General features: G+C 44.4%; 1 protein-coding gene across 7 annotated transcripts in view; it reads left to right on the top strand.

Annotated features, from left to right (window-relative positions):
* Positions 1-19804, top strand: part of MARCHF10 (membrane associated ring-CH-type finger 10) — an 83166-nt gene that overhangs the window by 28411 nt on the left and 34951 nt on the right. For 6 of the 7 annotated variants that reach the window (XM_047833868.1, XM_047833867.1, XM_047833866.1 and 3 more), the window contains one exon: positions 10291-10462. In XM_047833868.1, coding sequence (XP_047689824.1) covers positions 10291-10462 — 172 coding nt within the window. Of the gene's footprint in view, positions 1-10290; positions 10463-17634; positions 18191-19804 lie in introns of those variants that run through there. The other variant, XM_047833871.1, reaches the window with a different exon arrangement.

The raw sequence follows: 19804 nt of genomic DNA, 5'->3' as shown, positions 1-19804 counted from the left end.
CCCACCATGCCTCAGATGTCAGCCCAGGTCACTTCCTCGGGGAGCTTTTTCCCAACTGTCCCCTCCCGCAACTAGATTCAGACCCTTCTGCCCTATCTTCTATGGTTTTCCATATGCTTCCTTTTTTTTTTTTTAATTTAGGACTTGTAATTTTACATCAATAATTATTTGATTAAATGATCTACCTTCCTACCTAGACTGTAAGCTCTGTAAGAACCAAGTCTTTGTTTTACTCGTCATTCGCATATCCCAACATATGAGGCTATATTGTCTCTTCTGTGGAGGGTCCCTGTTAGTATAAATTTATGTTCATCCTAAATCACTAAGTATAAGATGAAGCATATCTTTTAAAATTTATCCTGCATTGACTTCTCTGTATTGATCATTGATCTCTCATTGTTACCAGATGGTATCATGAAGGAAACATTTTAAATCTAATGAAACGTTCATTATGAGGTATAAAAAGAAACTGGCAGTGTTCCCACAAAGTACCTACTTTATCCTCGCAGCCCGACAATATCTATCTATATTTCTGCTCCATTTCCCCCCAATATTTTATTCTGAGGACTTCAAAACATAGAGAAAACTTGACAGAATTGTATAGTGAATATCCATATACCTACCACCTAGATTCTACAATTGTTGACATTTTGCTATATTTACTTTATCACGTATCTATCTGTCCATCTATCCATCCACAGATCCACCTTGGGTTTTGGCGCATTTCATTTTAATTCTTTTTAATAACGTTTATTTTTGAGAGACAGAGAGAGAGCACGAGCAGGGGAGAGGCAGAGAGAGAGGGAGACACAGAATCTGAAGCAGGCTCCAGGCTCCAAGCTGTCAGCACAGAGCCCAACATGGGGCTGGAACTCAAACCGTGAGATCATGACCTGAGCCAAAGTCGGACGCTTAACCGACTGAGCCACCCAGGCGCCCATGTTTTGATGCATTTCAAAGCAAGTTGCAGACTTGCAACTTGATCAGTACTCTCCCCCCCAAAATACTTCAGCATGTACGTCATTAACTAGCATTGAATACCTGTTTATGGCTTTTGTGGTTTTGATGGTTCATTTTTTTTTTCCAGTTTTTGCTTAGGCGGTAGAAATTACCTGAAGTAAATTGTATAGAATAGATTTTAAGAGTAATATTTAATGAGTTTTGACAAATGCATGTGCCCTGTAACCCACACCCCCATCAAGTTTTCATCACCCCATGAAGATTCTTTATGCCCCTTTCTAGCCAGTTCCCGTCCCTGTCCCTCTCAGAGACGGCTGCTATTCTAAGTATTTTCTCCATAAATTAGTTTCTTCCTTTTCTTGTTCCATTTCTTAAAAACGGTTTTGAGTTCTTTTAAGTAATCTCAGAACCTTTTTAGAAATAGGTGGAATATACATTCTAAATAGCTGAGATAAATGAGCCTGTGTAATAATTAAAATTACATATGAGTTACAATTCAAAATTATAATCTCCCAAAATGACTTTTCAAAAAAAGATAATAGTTGGAAAAGTTATGTGGAAGTTGGCATCCTCACATACATCTACAAATGTAAGTTGATACCAATATTTCTGGAGGACAATTTGGGAACAAAAAATTTTAAATCTTTGTGATGCTTTTAATCTACTAATATAAATTCCCACTTTGGGAAACTTGAGATAATTAAAGATGTGCATAAATCTAGAAGAATATTTATCATAGCACTATTTATTATAGCAAAAAGCTGGAAGCAAAGTACGTGATCAACAAAAAGAATTATGATCGATCCATTCAGTGAGGAGTGTATTCTGAAGACAAAGAGAACTGGGGCATCTGGCTGGCTCAGCCAGCAGAGCATGTGACTCTTGATCTCGAGGTTGTGAGTTTGAGCCCCACATTGGATATAGAGATTACTTAAATAAATAAAAACTTAAAAAAAAATTGTAAACAAAGATTAAAAAACAAAGAGAACTACCAAGAAAGAATGAACTTTACTTAGTGGGTTTATTCTTACAGTAATATTTGTATTGTAATTCTGACATTATTTCACATTTATTACAGAGCAAAACATGAATAAGAATATTAATATAATTAAGGAATAAAGATGATAAATGTAAAATACGAATATAAAACTTTTCAAAGGAATGGAAAGCTCCATATAGTGTTAAATTTTAATTAGAAAGATTGCTGTGAACTCATGATTTTTTTAAATACATATTTTTTAAGTGTATTTATTTTTGAGAGAGACAGAGACAGAGCATGAGCAGAAGAGGGGCAGAGAGGGAGGGAAAGACAGAATCTGAAGCAGGCTCCAAGCTCTGAGCTGTCAGCACAGAGCCCAATGCGGGGCTCAAACCCACGAACCATAAGATCATCACCTGAGCCGAAGTCAGACACTCAACCGACTGAACCACCCAGGTGCCCCTAAATACATATTTCTAATGAATTCTATTGAAAGGACTTAGGAACAGTGTCGTTCTAGTAGCAATGAACACACCCAGCATTGATATTAAGTCCTAACTACCATTTTAACTAAAAGGAACCAGAGCTACTTGGATTCCAGGTCTGAGACAGGTAAAATACAAGGGGGAAACTATGATATTTTTATTGTACCAGAAAGTAAAGAAGTGCTCAAAAACTCATGTCAAAAGTCAACTTCAGTGGACTCCCACTCACCAATTTTGGTACAATTTGAGCATGAAAGAATGTGATGAGATAATTGAAGAAAATATATCCTTGAGACTGCAGTGATAATAAATTAAATATGTACATAAATAAAAGAGAAGGTGGGGGGAATGTTCTTCTCTAGAGAAGAATGCCAGTTATTAATTGTAGGAGAAATGACAGAATTGGGAAAAAAATTGTTTTGCTACTACCCCCAAATGATTATCAATTCAGGAAAAGTACATCAAGAGACACTAAAATCATTGGGTAAAGTGTTGTTTATGAATAGGCTATTCAGTGTCAAAGAATCATTCATAGATTACCTACTAATTACAATGGGGGGAAATGTAGTTTACATTGAAGACATCTGGCAGTCACCACCTTAGCTAGAGATCAAACAGCATTACCAATAGCATTGTTAGGTGCTGATGTGTGACGTTATACAGAAGGACACCACACCACCTATAGAATATGCATACCCAAAATGGTTAACCTGAATTTTATCATGAGAAAACAATCAAATTCAGAACGTAAGACCTTCTATGGGGCTGGGACTCTCCAAAACAGTAAAAAACATGAAAAAGCCAAAAAGGCAGAAAACCAAAGAGTAAAGGGACATAAAAACCACATGCAATCTAAGTACCTTGACTGGATCATAGATCAGAACAAACAGCTGGAGAGACATTTGGGGGACAATTTGAATATGCTGTACGTATTAGACAATGTCACGGAACCATTACATTTTTTTAGGTAAGATGGCTGGTACTGTGGCTTTGCAGGAGAATGTCTATTTTGATAAGAGATGGATGTTTAAGTATTTAGGGGTGAACTATCATGAAGTCTAGTGACTTTGAAATTCTTTAGAAAAAGAATATATATAGAGAGAGAGAGTGCGCACATACTTGTGTGAGAGCGGGCTCAAGAGAGCGTAGCGTGCAAATAGAGTAATGGCTGTTTTTTGTACCGTTCTTTCGACTGCTCTATAGATTTGACATTTGCAGAATAAGATTGAAACATTATTAAAAGGTATCTGTTGATGCAACGTATTGTTAAGTGAAACAGTATGTATGGTACAATTCTATTTTTTTAATCACACTTGTATAGGCATAAACGTGTGTTAGCGTAACGTCAGCTGCTGTAACAAAGGGACCAAAAATATGATGAGTGAATCAAGGCAGTTTAGTTCTTGCACCTGTGACAGTTCAGGCTGGACGAACCAGATGGGCAGACAGCTCTCCTCCACCAAGACTTTCAGAGACTCGGGCTGATAACAGTTCGGTTGTCTTCAATGCATGACTTTCAAAGTTGTTGCCTTTCTAGCTGAAGTGCCGGGCCAGACACTGAGGCAGAAGTGAGGCAGACACTTTCATTCCCACTCGGTGGGTGAGACTTTCCTCTGAGGCCACACCACGTGGCAGGGGAGATGGAAACGTTCTGTTCAAGGAGGGTGGCCATATCCCAGCTTCACCCCATTGCTTGAGAAGGGATTTCAGTGGAAATCCATCACAGTCATTAAAAGGGAGTCTTAAAGAATATAGACCAAGCTGCTTGCAGTTTTTAGTTCTAGGTTAATGGGGCTTTGAATGTTTTAAATTTTCTTTCTTAGGCTTCTCTTTATATGTCCATTATGAGCATGCATTCCTTTTGTAATGAAGAGTTACACTTCACCAAAAAAAAAAGCCATTGAAACTATGAAAAGATCATTTCACTGGCAAATTTTCAGGATGCTTTCTTTTCCCACTCTGAGAGAAACATACATGCTCATCTTAGGAACCATGTTAAGCATTTTTCTACTCAGAAACCTTCAGTTGGACCCCATTTTCTATCACATTGACTCTCAATTCTTTGCTTGCATCTCAGGGCCCCCCCCCCAATCTGACGCCACCCTGCCATCCAGCTTTCTCTCTCCCCCTCCTCCCCCACTCTCTGCTCTGGCCCCTTGCCCTGTCGTCTGAGAATCATGCCTACTCATTACTCCATCCATACCTTGGCTCCTGTGCTGCCTCCAGCCTAAGGCAGTCACCACTCATACTTCAGGTTCCAGAAGCCTCAGGAACCCTGCCTTGACTTCGCATCTTTTTCTGTGCGTTCCTTTGGAATTCAGAGTTGGTGCCACCCGATTTATCACTTAATTAAATGTTGTTTCGCATTTCATGAGATTATAATCTCATCTCTCCCACCGCAAGCTTCTTGTCTTTAAATGCCTTCCTGGTGCTTGAGTAGGGTTGAAGTCATAGTCGTTGCAAATGATGCTTCTCAATTAATTCCCACATTGTATGACATATTATTTCGAGTAGGAGGTACTTTTGTAGATGATCTCCATTTGATGGCCAAATCTTTCATGTTCCTCAGAGGCTCCTCTCAGCTAAAAGGGGCACAGGAATTCAAATAAAGAATGGAGGAGAAATTTATTGTAGCCAAACTCTACTTGAGAAATATCCAACGGAGGGCAGTCTCGATGTGCTACTAACCACTACACTTTAGTGTTCAAATTTTAAAAATCCAGCATTTTCTGGCCACATACCACTTCCTCACCTGCTGCCCACCACACAGAACTCCATCCCAGAGCACATCATACGCACTCACTCACTCGCACAGGTCCCCAAAAGCATGAAAATGTGTCACCACCCACAAGAGTGATTTCTACAACTCACAAGGGATTAATTTGCATTACAAGAAATAGCTAGCAAGTGTCAGAAAACCTGTCATGTCTGCCATTTGAGTAGCTTGCAGCTCTGCGCTTCACCCAGAGGCCATTCCACAGTCAGATGGAGAGTCATCACGAAGCAAATTCTATGGTCTCACGTGCCCCTCCTTCAGGGAGCTGACGCCGTGGTCATCAGATGTTGGGAAGACTTTGGCCAAGGCCACTAGTGACAGATCAGTGTCTTAGGCTGAGTCATTCCAACTTGCTAGCATGAGAATCACAGAGACCGTGGCAGGTGGGGGGTGGGGCGCTCTTTACCGAAGTCCATGGTAGACACAGGTGCACGTGATATTTACACACGTGGCGGCCCCCCTGACTCCAAAAAGCATCTTGCGGCGAAATGGAGCGCAACACTGTCCTGAACATGCGAAGGACTTTGCTGCTTTAGAGTTTTTTCTAGATTAGAGACAGGTTAGCCTGCTTTGTGACAAGCCAGCCCTCTGTGTAGAACATGCTTTTATGCTTCTTGAATGCACAAAGGAGTCCACCCTGTCCAGAATGCTACGTATACAAGCTACCTTCGATTCTCTAAGGCTGTTTCTGTGTCTGAGGCACAATTTGAACATAGACTTTGGAAACTTGAAGGTACACGTTCGCACCCACAGTCCTTCAGTCACCCTTCCTGTGTTGTTACTGTTTGGACGTCAAGTGTCACCGCGTTGGTCACTGTCTTTCATGTTCTCATGAAAACATACTTATTTCAAGTGTCATAAACACACGGTCCTTCTCTGGCAATAGCCCGACACTACTCTTTTCCTCTTGTTCGCAGCAGGCCGTACCCTGATCCACACCATATCGGGAGGTCTGCTCAGCCCAGCTTTCCATCACATGACATGTGGCAAAAATGGGGCTAGTCTACGTCAATCAGAATGCAGTAGCACACCCTGAAGGAGGGAGGGCGGGAGAGAGGGGCCATCCCATTTGAGGACCAGTTTCCTGGGTCTTAGAAATGAGCCATCAGGCAAGAGCTGGAAAATAACCTGGTCTCGTCCATCCCTGACTACTTAGGTCTCCTTCTCTTCTAATTGTCTCTGTTCACTGTCACCTTGCCATTCCAGATCCCACATTGTGAGGTCCCAGGCGAAATAATCTCATCATTCTCACGTCCCTGAGGCAATGTGTTCCACTTCCCAACCCCTGGGTCTCCGTCTTCCAGGAGGCCTAACTAGAACCATTATAGCATCAATAAGTTGTTCCCTATGGAAGTCCCTAATGGGACTCCCAGACAGGAGTCTTTCTCTGAACTTTGGAGAGAGCCTTGCCCTGGGCAAGGTAGTCTCTCTATTCTGCCAGAAGAGCAAGTGGGGGACCGGGGAGAATGATAAATACAAAAGTAATAACACTCTAGAAAAATGTTCATTTTGACAATAGCTTATTTCTATTCACATGGCTTTATTAGGACTTTCTTACCAAATTATGAATAGGGAACTGAGAATCCTCACATGTATCCTGTAGCTTGATTTTTAAAAGTTTCTTTCTAGTTAGTTTTTTTTTTTAATACTTTAGACTTTGATTTTGAAAGACAAAGCTGGTTTTCTTCCCCCAAAGGAATAGCAAAATGTGCTATTGCCTCCACCTCCATGTGACATTTCAACTTAGGAACATATGGGGGAAGAAATGAACATTGTAATTACTGTTCAAAATTACAAGGGGGAAAAGACAGTTTTAAAATCAACTTTAAATCAAAATAACTTAATGATTATTGTTTGATAATCTCTGACTGTTGTTAAATATTTTCCGTTAGAGCTTTACTGTCTGAAAAAGAAATCGTGCCATATTTTCTTAAGACCAGACAAATTTCAGCTGGATACTTAGAAGACAATCATAAATTCAACAGCTTGTGAAAGAAACCAAGGGTCCAGGTGCGCCTGGGTGGCTCAGTCGGTTAGGTGTTTAGGTCATGATATCACAGCTCGTGGGGTCAGGCCCCGAGTTGGGCTCTGTGCTGACAGCTCAGAGCCTGGAGCCAGCTTCAGATTCTGTTTCCCTATCTCTCTGCCCCTCCCCAACTTGTGCTCTCTCTCTCTCTCTCTCTCTCTCTCTCTCTCAAAAATAATAAATCAATCAATATATAAATCAAGAGTCTGATGTAAGATCTGATCTACCTCTCTGCTCACATTTCTTCGGATGAAGTGAAAATCCAATAGTATTTCTCACTGGGGATTTGGGTTTTGCTTTCAACCACAGGTAGTTAATATTCGGTTGTTAGCGAGTTAATTTTTTAAATGGGTAATTACAAAAGCCAACACTCACATGGCATTTACTGCATGCCTGATATTGTTCTAAGTGCTACGAGCACGTCCTAACTCATTTAATCCTCGCAGAACCACCACAAGGTAGACAGTATGGTTCATGGATGGAAAACTCTGAGATGCAGAGATGAACCAAAATTAACACTATGTCGCACAATAACCCTGGGAAACCCAGAATCCCCTCCCAGGAAGTCTTAAATACTACACTTTGGTGCCAGAATGAGTTACTACACTTGTCACACCAAGGATCATCCTCCCTGATTAATATTATGCGTTTTCATAAGAGAAGAGAGAGAATGGCAGAGAACACAAGAAGACGTGAATAAAGGCACAAAAAAAGTTGAAATGATTTGCTTACGATTAGTGAAGCAAGCACATTCATCATAAGTATTATTATTTCTGCCATTGCGACTTTAGTTTCCCACTGACAAAACACCCCCTTCCAGCGGCAATTTCTAGACTCTTAAGAATGATTAGCAACTGGAAGCAAGTAAGGCTGATGGAACTAGGAACCGGAAAAGGATGTATTCAGAGCACAGGTACACTATTCCCTATGTAATAGGCACTGTCTTGTGGACCAAACTGTCGTTCACCTTTGGTGCTATTAAAGGCTTGAAGTATAATGAGTGGGTGAAGGAAGGATAAAATATGGCTTAACACCCACCCAATCAAAAGTCTTGTAACCAAGTCCTCCCAATTCACCACTGCCCGGGACAAGCAAAGAATCCAGCCCTGGCTGAGGGTGACAGGCCCACCAGCAACGGTGGACGCTATTATTGCTCCTGATACTGTAACCATGGATATTGGTAGTCGTAGACCAGAGTATCTTTTTCCTGCCTTTGCATTGGCTAGAAGTAAAGGGCTGAAGAATAGACCCTTTCTATTGTCCACTCACTCACATGAGGTATTTGTTGGGCAGTTTGTGGAAAAAATTCCATCCCATGTTCACTGACGTTCTCCTTGCCTAGGACAGTCTTGGGCATCATAATTAAAATTTGCCCACATTTCCTACTCTGAAAACAGAGAACCTGTCTCATGTTCAGAAATGACGTAATGCTTCATAGGGTGCCTGGGTAGCTCAGTCAGTTAAGTGTCTGACTCTTGATTTTGGCTCAGGTCATGATCTCACGGTTCATGAGTTCAAGCTCCATGTTGAGCTCTGCATTGACAGTGCAGAGCCTGCTTGGGATATTCTCTCTCCCTCTCTCCCTGCCACCTCCCTGCTCACACTCTTCCTCTCAAAAATAAATAAATAAACTTTTTAAAAAATGACCTAATGCTTCACCTTTGACATTTCAGAATCATTTTCAAGGATTTCCGTTAAATTCCAGAATCGAAAAGGAAAATGGAGAACAACCAGTTCATTAAGTCCTTTCTTTTTCCTGTCTCTTTATCTGATTTGTTTTCTGAAAACACAGGGAGAAACAATAATTATTTGTTTGAAGGCTGTCTCCAGACTCTAAATTACAAAACAACAATTTATAATCTTAGAGGATAATGATCTGTCCACCTGTAGATTTATACAGACATCTTTGAAGAAGACTGACAAGCAGGGGAATTTTTTTTTAGAATTTAGTTTGTCTTCTGTTGCACCCAATAATTCAAAGCTACTCAGGGTATTTTCCTGAGTCAGGAGCCCTTGAAATGAAAATGCCACAATTGTCAGCGGGAACGATGAGCAAGATCAATACAAATCGCCACGTTTGGGGAAGAGGGGGGCATTAATGTAGCACTCTGTCTGCAGAAGACCGTGCATCCTGAGAGGACTTTCCCAAGACTGGACTAATGTGCCTGTAGAAGAACTGAGTGACCCTCCCCCTGGGGAGGGAGGGGCGGAGACCTTGGGGTTTAGTTTGTTGCAGAGTGTATCACAAATCATAACACCAGGACCTAAAACCATGAGGTAGGACTTAACTCACCCACTGTGACCAGATTTCCCATAGCCAGTTACATTGCTTTCATTATTCTTTTGGTGAGCGTCGTGGCGGCAAAGTAGAAAACTATCGAATGCCTGGATAATTTTTGTTGTGTTGGCAAGGCTGCGCTGAGACACTCTGACGCTGCAGGAATCATGATTTGGCTGTGCGTAGATTTATACTGACTTCTTTATAGAAGACGGACAACTAGGAGACTTTTAAAAAGATTAGTCTGTCTCACGTTGCACCCAGTAATTCAGAATGGTAAACGGAGGTCTAATTTTTTCAATCCCAACACACTATCTAAATTTCCTTTTCATTGTCAAGTATATGATTACCATTAGGAACATCTTTCCTCACCCACCCCCAAAGCAGTTCAGATAACAAAAGCAAGAAGTTTAAGGGCATTGATTGTTTCTTTTGCTTTCATACATAGCTTTCATAACATGAGCTGTTTGCTGGTCATCAAATTACTTAAGGGTCAGAAATGTATTCTTTTCGTAACGTTCTACAAGATAGACTCATAGAAGCGTCTCCTTTTTATGGTGTTCTGCAAAATAGTCTCATTAACTTTGCTATTATTTCTAATTGATTCTTCTAAATTGATACAGTCCATCAAAACCTCACTGGTAAAAGGGCATATTAAGCATGGCGGGATATTCCAGTGTTAGTGTTGGAGAGATCCCTGCAGTCAGCTAGTCTCTTTTTCCCTCTCTGCCCAGCAGAGATGACCTATTTGCCCATTAATACTCAGACACCTTTCATTTCTGGTAGAGTTCTGGTGAGGAGGATTCTGTAGCCGAACCAAGACTTTCCACCAAGAGTTCTGCGGTCAAGGGTGATTCCAGACTTCCAGCAATTGACCAAACATCAGTCAAACAGAAACATAAAAGTACCATGACCCCACGGAAACCGGAGAAGGTGGGCCCCAGCAAACCCTCTTCAGGTGAGTGACTGATGTGCGGAAATTCACAAACTCTAAAATCCCAACACTACAGGTAATGCCAACACTCAGACTGGTGGTACCGGTTACACCGAGGGCCCTCTGAGTGGCAAATTCAGGTTTTGGAGGGTCCAGTGATCTTATACAAGTGGTAAAATTCATTCTAGAGTACAAGAGCAAGTCAAGAAGGTGTGACTTATGCAGAACAACTGTTCCCACTGCCCAAATTTGCTGCCCAGTCATTGGCTTTGTGTGACACTTTCCTAGAATTGGTGCCTTTTCGTCTTCCTTACCCTTCTGGGGTGGGGATGGCGGAAGGCATTTGGCCCCAGGTATCAAATTTTATGACTCAAGCGAGAGCATGAAGAGAAGCTTTCAAAAGCATCTGAATGGCATAATTTATAGCCAAGAAAGAGAGAGTAATAAAGTCCTCCAATACTGGGGCTGTCCTCTCTGGGAGAAAGGGGGCTTGATACATCCTCCCTTTTGTGCAATTTGGTAAATAATTCACTCTTCAGCTGCCTTTGAAGCAGAGATCAGTCCTCCGCTTGAGGCAGGAATGATTTAATAGTATCCAGAAAGAGGATAAATTCAAGTGAAAGCGTAGAATCCCTCGGGCTCATCCCCATCAAAGCCAACATATGGAGGACAAACTTGATTCCTCCAGGAACTGACTTCGAAGTTGGGGTAACTAGGCAGAAAGGTCTGCCTTCTGCTTGCAGTAGAATGGAAAAGATCCAAATTAACTGCCGAAGAATTTGTAAATAGCGTGCAATTCATTTAAATACAAATCACAACTACTCTCTAATCCTAAATAGCTCTTGTCATGCAACCACCCGTCCAGTTAAGTCTTAATGCATTTTTAGAAAATGGCAGCTTTCCCTCAGATTAACCACCCACATTTTGTTGCTTTAATGAGGTAAAAAAAAAAAAAAAAAATCTGAAATGATGTCCTTCCAAGCAAAGCCCCAACACTTTTTCCTTATTTAATTAGGGGAAAGTATCATTAATAGTTAACAATTTCTCATTTTTAAGACTTTTAGTAGGAAGTGTGTTTAAAATTTTTTTTAATATTTATATTTGAGTGACAAAGAGGGCACATGGAAAAGGGGCAGAGAGAGAGGGAGACACAGAATCCGAAGAAGGCTCCAGGCTCTGAGCTATCAGCACAGAACCCTATGAGGGGGCTCAAACTCACAAACCATGAGATCATGACCCAGGCCACAGTCAGACGTTTAATCCACTGAGCCACCCAGGCTCCCCAGTAGGAAGCATGCTTTCAATTCAGCTGTTTAAGAATGGAATAGGGCAGATAAGATGATTCCCCAATTACTTCAAAATATATGTGGTCATTTATTGAATTGGGGAGGTTTTTAATAAAAAAAAAAATTGAAGTTTAAATAATGCAATTCCAGGGGCGCCTGGGTGGCGCAGTCGGTTGAGCGTCCGACTTCAGCCAGGTCACGATCTCGCGGTCCATGAGTTCGAGCCCCGCGTCGGGCTCTGGGCTAATGGCTCAGAGCCCGGAGCCTGTTTCCGATTCTGTGTCTCCCTCTCTCTCTGCCCTTCCCCCGTTCATGCTCTGTCTCTCTCTGTCCCAAAAATAAATAAAACGTTGAAAAAAAAATTTATTAAATAATGCAATTCCATTCACTAGATATGATTTCTAACCTTCTTGCTAAAACTGGGTAGCTATTTGCTTGGGCTACTTTGTCATCTGTCAAGTAAAATCATTAAAATGTACGGTTTAGGCCCACTAGATGATCTTAGTTTGTGTGATTAATACAGATGCTTTTCTGACCGAGCAAACTCCAGATGGACCTTACAACACTGACAAAAAGAAGAATTAATTCACTTTACATTTTATAAAACATCACGTCTGAAGAATTACTAGCCTGGAAACACCAAGGTTTAGGCAAGAGAGCCAAGTTGGCAGAAGGCTACCTATTTCATCAAATGAGGGATGTTACTTGGAGTAAAAGCTTTTTTTTTTTCTTTTTTTTTTTTTTTCAACGTTTAATTATTTGTGGGACAGAGAGAGACAGAGCATGAACGGGGGAGGGGCAGAGAGAGAGGGAGACACAGAATCGGAAACAGGCTCCGGGCTCTGAGCCATCAGCCCAGAGCCCGACGCGGGGCTCGAACTCCCGGACCGTGAGATCGTGACCTGGCTGAAGTCGGATGCTCAACCGACTGCGCCACCCAGGCGCCCCGGAGTAAAAGCTTTTAAAAAGTACCAGCTTTATCGTCCTATTATGACCCCGGACCACGTCCAGGACCCGCGCAGGAAGGGGCTAGACTGGGGCCTGGCTGTCCAGTGAGCCCAGCGGTCCCGGTGATCAATGCCGGTTGCTACAGAAGCCTGATCAGTTGTACAGCAAAATGGATTCACGAAGTTGGCTAAAAGCAAAGCGTTGGCGTGTTAAGATCCACTCGTTTTACATGTGTAGATGCACCCTCAGAGTTCCTTAATTAGCACAGTGAAATGAGAGCCCAGAGACATGGTGAGAATTTAAGCTGAGTCTTTTCAGGAAAAGTCCAGTTGAGTGACGCTAGCAACTCAGAAAATTCAAAGGACTCTCCTGTGGTTCTTGAAAAAGAGGATTGGGGGTCTGAATTATCTAGACACATTGATCCAGCTCACCAGGTTCCTGTTTTTCTTTACCTCTGTAGAGGAATATTTTCCCAAAGCATTTTGGGGGTGAGCCAAAGCTGACAGTGAGTCACCAAAACTCCTCCCATTTCAGAACTGAGATTCTGTGTCAAATTGAAGCATCCAAGCCAGTGAAATCCCTTTGCAACACCCGTGTAATAGACTAACCTTCCATACCGAGGTCTACTAGGCTTTTCCTGAATAAAATAATATAGCTGGGAAATGTGGATTGCCTTACACGCGAATCTATGTAATGATAATCCATTGAAATCAAGTTTTTCCTTATATCCATGTGACCTACCATCTAGAACCCCCAAGAAGGCTATTTACAATAGAGGAACCCATGGTGCCCTCTACCAATAGATTTATAACTGAGAAGGTGTCAGATTTTCATTGTTCTTCACACTCTTTTAGAAGGAGTTCACGCATTTTAAATTAAGTAAGTTCATATATTCCATCAAACTGCTGCTAAATGAGTTGGCTTGTAATTCTCCGTGTTACCCACCCCCCTCCATGTAGTGTCGGGGAAGTGCCTTAGAGTCAAAATGCTTGGCTTAGCATCTGGGTACCATTTCTTATTTGCTTGTGTGCCTTTGGGCAAGTGACTTCTCTGTGCCTCAGTTTCCTCATCTGTAAAGTGGGGGGTCAAAACAGATTCCCACCTCCTGGGATTGCTGTGAAGTTTCAATGATAAAATGTACGCTCAGCCATTAGAACAGTGCCTGTTACAATTAAATACCTGGTAAATTACAGCATATTGATATCTAGGACACAAGAACTGTGTTTAGTAGGGAATGAATTATAAAACCTTGTTTTCTCTGGCTTAATGTTGCCCCCACTCCCCACAATCCTTTTTTTCCCCTTTACCAAAAATCGAGTTATATTTTTTAAATCCTAATATAAATGCAGGTACAAACACTTTTACTACACCCTGAATTTCCAGAGCAGAACACAAAAGGGGGAGAAATGAATAATCAGAAAGCGTTCACCAAGCCAGAGATTTGCTTCATCTCCAAAAAGACATGGAAAAGTCGGGCAGCTGTGTCTGATGTGCAATGGATTCAGAAATCCTATTTCACGATCAAGGTGAACTCTGGTCCAGGGAGGCACAGAAGCAGAGCTACATAGTCTTTCAGAATTCTGCATGGATCTGGGAGAAGCTGAGCAGGTCTCCAGGCCCCGCAAACGCTGGGGGACAGAGAAGCACAGGGAGCTACTATGGCCTCCTGGCCTCCTGCCTATACCCGAGACCCCGCCCAGTGCTAGCCTGAGTTGTAAAGGAGCCATCTTCCTTTTCCAGGATGCGTAGAGGCATCCAAAGGCCACTGTGCTGCGGGGTTCTGGCGCCTGGAGTCCTGCAGACCTCTCTGCCTCAGTGCCCGGCACACGGGAAAAGAGCATGCCCTCTCCTGTCACCTAGAGCTTGGGCACGGTCTCCTAGTTCTGTGCCAGGAAAATGGATCTGGATGGAGTCCTAGAGCCTGCTTCCAAAATCCTGCCCTTTTAAACAAAGCCAAGTGTTCTGAAATTATCCTCACTTATTACTGAGTTCAATGTTAGTCATTACCAGATTCACATTTGTGGGAGTAGCAAAGCCTATTCAGCTTAATAATGGCTTCTCGTGAGGACGTATTCTTGTAAAACCAAGAAAAAGCAGTGAACTCAGATTTAAAAAGATAAACATCTAACATAACTGTGGTCTCTTGTGAGTCGGGAAATATTTATTTGAAGGGCGGCCTGGAAGAGAAATAGGACGCAAATCCCAAATCTTCATAACCTACCTTGCAAATAAATTCTGTGGAAGGTTTTCTCGAAAGGCCAAGATTAATGAATTTCCAGGCAGGTCCCTTGATGTCCCAACAACTTTCCAGGCCATCTGCCCAAGTTAGAAAACAACCACCATAAGTGAACGCTCTTTCTACGTAGAGAATACTAATCCTCAGTCGTTTATGGTAATGCTTCCGAGACCATGGGGCTCAGGGAGGTCACAGGGCCCAGAACGGAAAGCCATGGCTCAGCATCCTGGTCTACTACTTTATAGCCCTAAATGTGAGCTGGCAACTTCCCCGAACTCAGTTTCCTCATCAGTAAAGTCGAGTTGTTACCTACCTCACCAGGTAGATGGGAGGATTAAAACCTTGTGGGGAGACTAGGCCGTAGAGAAAGGTCAGTCCCCAATCCTCCCTCTGCTTGGAAATCCCGACTCCCACCCCCACCACCTGCTGCTCCAGGCCTGGCATCTTTTTATAAGCTGCTCAACCAAAGCCATGTTAGTCTGAGATGTAAGACAGGTTATAACTTTCTTGTAAAAAATTGAGGAACTCCAAGTAGTCTAGCGCCTTGGGCCTTAAAATGTCCCCAGACCAGGAGCAGAGGCCTCACCTGAGAGCTTGGTAGAAATACAGAACCTCAGATCCCAGTCCAGACTGACCAAACCAGAACTTGCCTTTGATAGTATCTCTGGGGTATTTGTGTGCACAGATGAGTTTGAGAAGCTCTGCTTTAGGGTCGGCCTACAAATTAGATTAGGAAGAGGAGAGTATAAAGCTGACACCCTATAGGGAGGCAAGGACCAGGTCCCTGAGAGCCTTGAATGTCAAGCAGAAAGGCATTGGCGCATCAACCTGGGAGGGGATCTAAGTGAGATGTGGTGCGACCCAACTGGCACTTTTACAAGTGGGCTGTGGCATGGAGAGGGGCCTGAAAGGGGAGTGAGAGCAGCCTGACAGAGGCCGAGAGACCAGACAAGCTGTACGTGCACTGCACCCAGAGAGAAATAAGAAGGGCTTGGCCTGGAGTAAAAGCAGAGGGGATGGGGAAGAGGGCTGGGCTTGAGGGATGTTCAAGGAAGTATTCCTGGCAGTACTTGGTGGTGACTCCTGGGTGTGGGGATAAGGAAAAAGGAGGAACCAAAGAGAAGCTGGAGCTCTGGCCCAGAAAACTAGGCCTGTGGAGGTTGCCTTTGTCAAGACTGAGAAAGCAAGAAGAGAATGGGCCCCATTCCGTGAGTGTTGTCTTTGAGGGGCAGGCAGGATGGCCGGGAGGAAATGCCAGGAAACACCGGAGGACCCAGGTCTGCTGCTGGGCAGAGAGCTCCTGGCCACCAGCAGGAATCCAAGGGCCTAGAGGGAGAGCAAGGGAGCTGAAGAGGGTCTCCCCTGTGAGAGCTCATGGAGCAAGCAGGGATGATGTGGGGAAAGGACAGAAGAAGACAACCACAGAGAAACAAGGCAAGAAGTAGCAGCCACTGCAAAAGCCTAGGGAGGCACTGGGAAACGAAGGAACAGATCATTGTGTCAGATCTTGCACAGGATAGGAGTAACTAAGGGCTGAGACCCACCCCCACCCCCAATGATACTGGAGGTAATGATCATGGTTTTAAACTGGATGCTTCCAATGATGGCATTTTAGAATCGGGACTGATTGCAGCTGCAGCCTTTCCCAAACTTCTCTGATAAGAGTCACCCGGGAGGTACTTGATGAAAAGACACATTCCTGGTTCCCGTTCCTGACCCAGAGCGTCAGAATCTCCACTGAGGCAGCCTGTAAAACCACATCTTTAACAAGCACAGCAGGTGATTCTCATCACAGAGGTTTGGACACCTGTCTCACAGCCTTGATTCTAGAACATTAAAGTTGATGAGATACCTGGAGACTCCAATAAGCTGCAGGTTGTGATTCGGTCGGTTTGGGAGGAGGGGGCGAGGATTCTGCATTTCTAAGAAGCTTCCAGGGGACATCCATGCTGGTGGTCAAAGGACCACCCGTGGGGGAACAAGGCCTAGAGAAAACACCTGTCTCATTTTGCGGATGAGGAAATAGTTTTTGAGAAGGTAAACAGATGATCCAAGGTGACCCAGCTGGCTAGTGGCAGCGCTGAGAGATCTGTCATGCACGAGGGGGTCTCTCTGGATCGTGTCTCCATCAGGTGCCCGTACTCCGCCTCCAGAAGGTTGGCAGATTAAGTGTGGGTTTAGCGGGCAAATCATTCACTTCACTTGGACACCTCCCTCGTCCACCTGCTTCTTCCCCTCCTTGGTCCCTCCCCCTTTCCGTGATCCCACCAGGATCTCTCTGCTTCTTTCTCTTTTCTCAAACCTCCCCTCTGCAGCAGAAAGGCCAGATTAGGGCATGACTGCCGCCTCCTCCTGCGGGCAGCTGGAGGACTGGAGGGGGAGAGCCTTACCGAGGTGAGACCCTGCCAGCCACCGTATGTTGCTGCGGGCACAGCTAATTAGACTGGCCGTGGGGGCGGAGAAGGGACCCCGCGCTGCCAGGCAGGAACTTAGTGGGGGAAGAACTTTCCGGCGTCTGTCAGGGACGCCAGAGACTATTGGCTGGAAGAGGGTGTGATGATGAGGCCATGTCCCTCAGTTAACTCTCGGGTGACTTTGAGATCCCATCGGCCACCCCTCTGACACCTGGACAGGCCAGCCCGAAGAACCCTCTTTGTGTTCTGATTCATTCACAGGCTTTCCCACCGTGAGTGCTGCTTCCTGATTGCTCTTTTTCTTTTGTGCAGGTGACAGCAGCGAGCACCCCCTGTTCTGTGTTGAATATTCCCCTTACTGCTCCGTCTTCGCTTTCTCCCCCTTCCTGCAGCCCAATACCAATTCCTGCTGCCTCCTCCTGCCGCTCCTGCCGCCAGCCTCCCCGGTGGCCCAGGACCCCTTCCCCCAGCTCCCTCCTGCCCCCTCTCCCTCCTTCACCAACCCCTCTTCCTTGTCCCCGGGCCCCGTGCCCCAGTCCCCGGCCACCCTGTGTTACTTCCCCGTGTCCTGCCCGACCCCAGCGGAGACCCCTGTGCTGTGTCTGCCGGGCCCCAGGAGGCCCAGTAAGATTTACCTCGTGTGGTAAGTCGCCCTCGGCCAGGCACACAGCACAGAGGAGTCAGGGAGAGGGGGACTTCGGGCTTCCGGAAGGCAGGTGGAGAGGTGGGGGGCCGGAGGGCAAGGTCACGAGCAACACCCAGGCGGTGAGGTGTGCAGGGGAGCAGGAAGACCAGACAGCTGCCACTTGACTCGACCTCCTCGTAGCGCTAAGGCGTGAGCGACCAATAAAATCCCGTCCTCTCTCGAGACTCATCTCATTTCTTCGCTCCCGTGGCTGGCACACTCTGGAACATGACGCCCAGAAACAGAGCAGGCCCTCCTGTGTCCGATGGCAGCCCCGAGAGGGCGGCGCGGGGAGGGGGGGGGGGGCAGGCCCTTCCCAAGGCACACGCTGGGACTGAGGAGCCACGCAGAACCATGCCGAAAGGAGACAAATTAAAGGGCTCACTCACTGTTTACATTCCCTTTCCTGCCTACTTATTAGGCACCACATTTCCCAAAATCAAAAAATCCCACCTCCTGGGCTCCAAAATAAAACATATTTATGGTACATAATTAAGCTTTAATTAAGATCTCCTCTGGGTATGTGAGACAGCACACATTTCCAGCACACCCAAATAGGCAAATCGACGCGGCCTGTTATTTGTGACTGTACAGAAAGCTGCCTATTACTCCAGGGCAACACTGGCCCTTGCGACTAAGCTGTAATTCTTCCCACGATCTAAAGGAAGCAAGACTTTTTTTTTTTTTTAAGTTTATTTATTTATGTTGAGAGAGTAAAGGAAGCAAGACATTTTTTTAAGAAGGCATCTCTTAGACAGAATCTTGGCACCTCCTTGTCAAGACAGGGGGAGGGAGTAAAGGTTTAGGAGTTGTATTTTTCTCTCGCTTCGACCTGGTCTATCAAGAACCGTGTCTGTGTCTGGCAAGCATGTAAAGAACTGAGCAATGATGAGGCACATGGAATTAACATGCACGATTAAGTGGATTTGGTTCTCAGTCATCAGGGCCTTGGGTAAATAGGAGATTACTACCTTTTTCCCCCCTAGTCAAATTAAGAACTATTCAATCAACAATTACAGCATCCCAGCATCGTCAAGAGAACTAGGACAGGCACCTTGTATCGAAACAGCCATTTGGTTTCTTTGTCCCTGGAGGCATCGCCTCGCTCAGACACTAGAAGAGGGTCCAGTGCAAAGCAAACCAGTCTTCCCCAAATTCGCTAACAAACGTCAGGGTGTTGAGTGGCAGCAATGGGACTGCTGAGCACAAATGCCTTCTCTCCAAGGCAACGGGTCTGTCCTCCAACCTGAAGAGGAAGCTCTATTTCCTCTTCCAGTGTGACTCTAACTTGGGTCTCTCTGTAGGTTAAGGTCTGTACCATGCCACGGGGAGGACCATGCTAGAAAGGCCCCAGAGGTCTGAAGTTTGGTTTGATTTGGGTACGGGGAAGGTGAGTAGGACCCGGAAACAGGGTGCATAGAAGCTGTGCGGCCCAGGTCACCTCATCTGTGTCTGCAACGGCAGGTGGTGAAAAGGGATATTTTGTAAGAGTTTGCCTTCCATAGACTCTGAGAGGGTAATCACAAGGAAGAAGTCAACAGTACCACCAAATTGGATTACAGTCTTTAAGGTCATGACCAAACTGTCTTACTCATCTTTGCGAACCCTCAAATTATTACATAGCAAAGGCACACGGGTATTTGCCGAACAGATTACAATAGGGAGTTGCTATTTGCCTTTTGGATTTTATAAAGGATTGAGGGAGGACGGCTCGGCAAGAACAGCACAGAAATGAAGGTTATCGAGTAGGTTATTCTCAAGGGATGAAACCTGCAGAACACGTTCTGGGCCAGTGCA

This window comes from Prionailurus viverrinus, chromosome E1, assembly GCF_022837055.1.
Source record: "Prionailurus viverrinus isolate Anna chromosome E1, UM_Priviv_1.0, whole genome shotgun sequence".
Lineage (NCBI taxonomy): Eukaryota > Metazoa > Chordata > Mammalia > Carnivora > Felidae > Prionailurus > Prionailurus viverrinus.
Note: the sequence above shows the minus strand (reverse complement) of the source record. Positions and strands in the feature narration are given on the sequence as shown.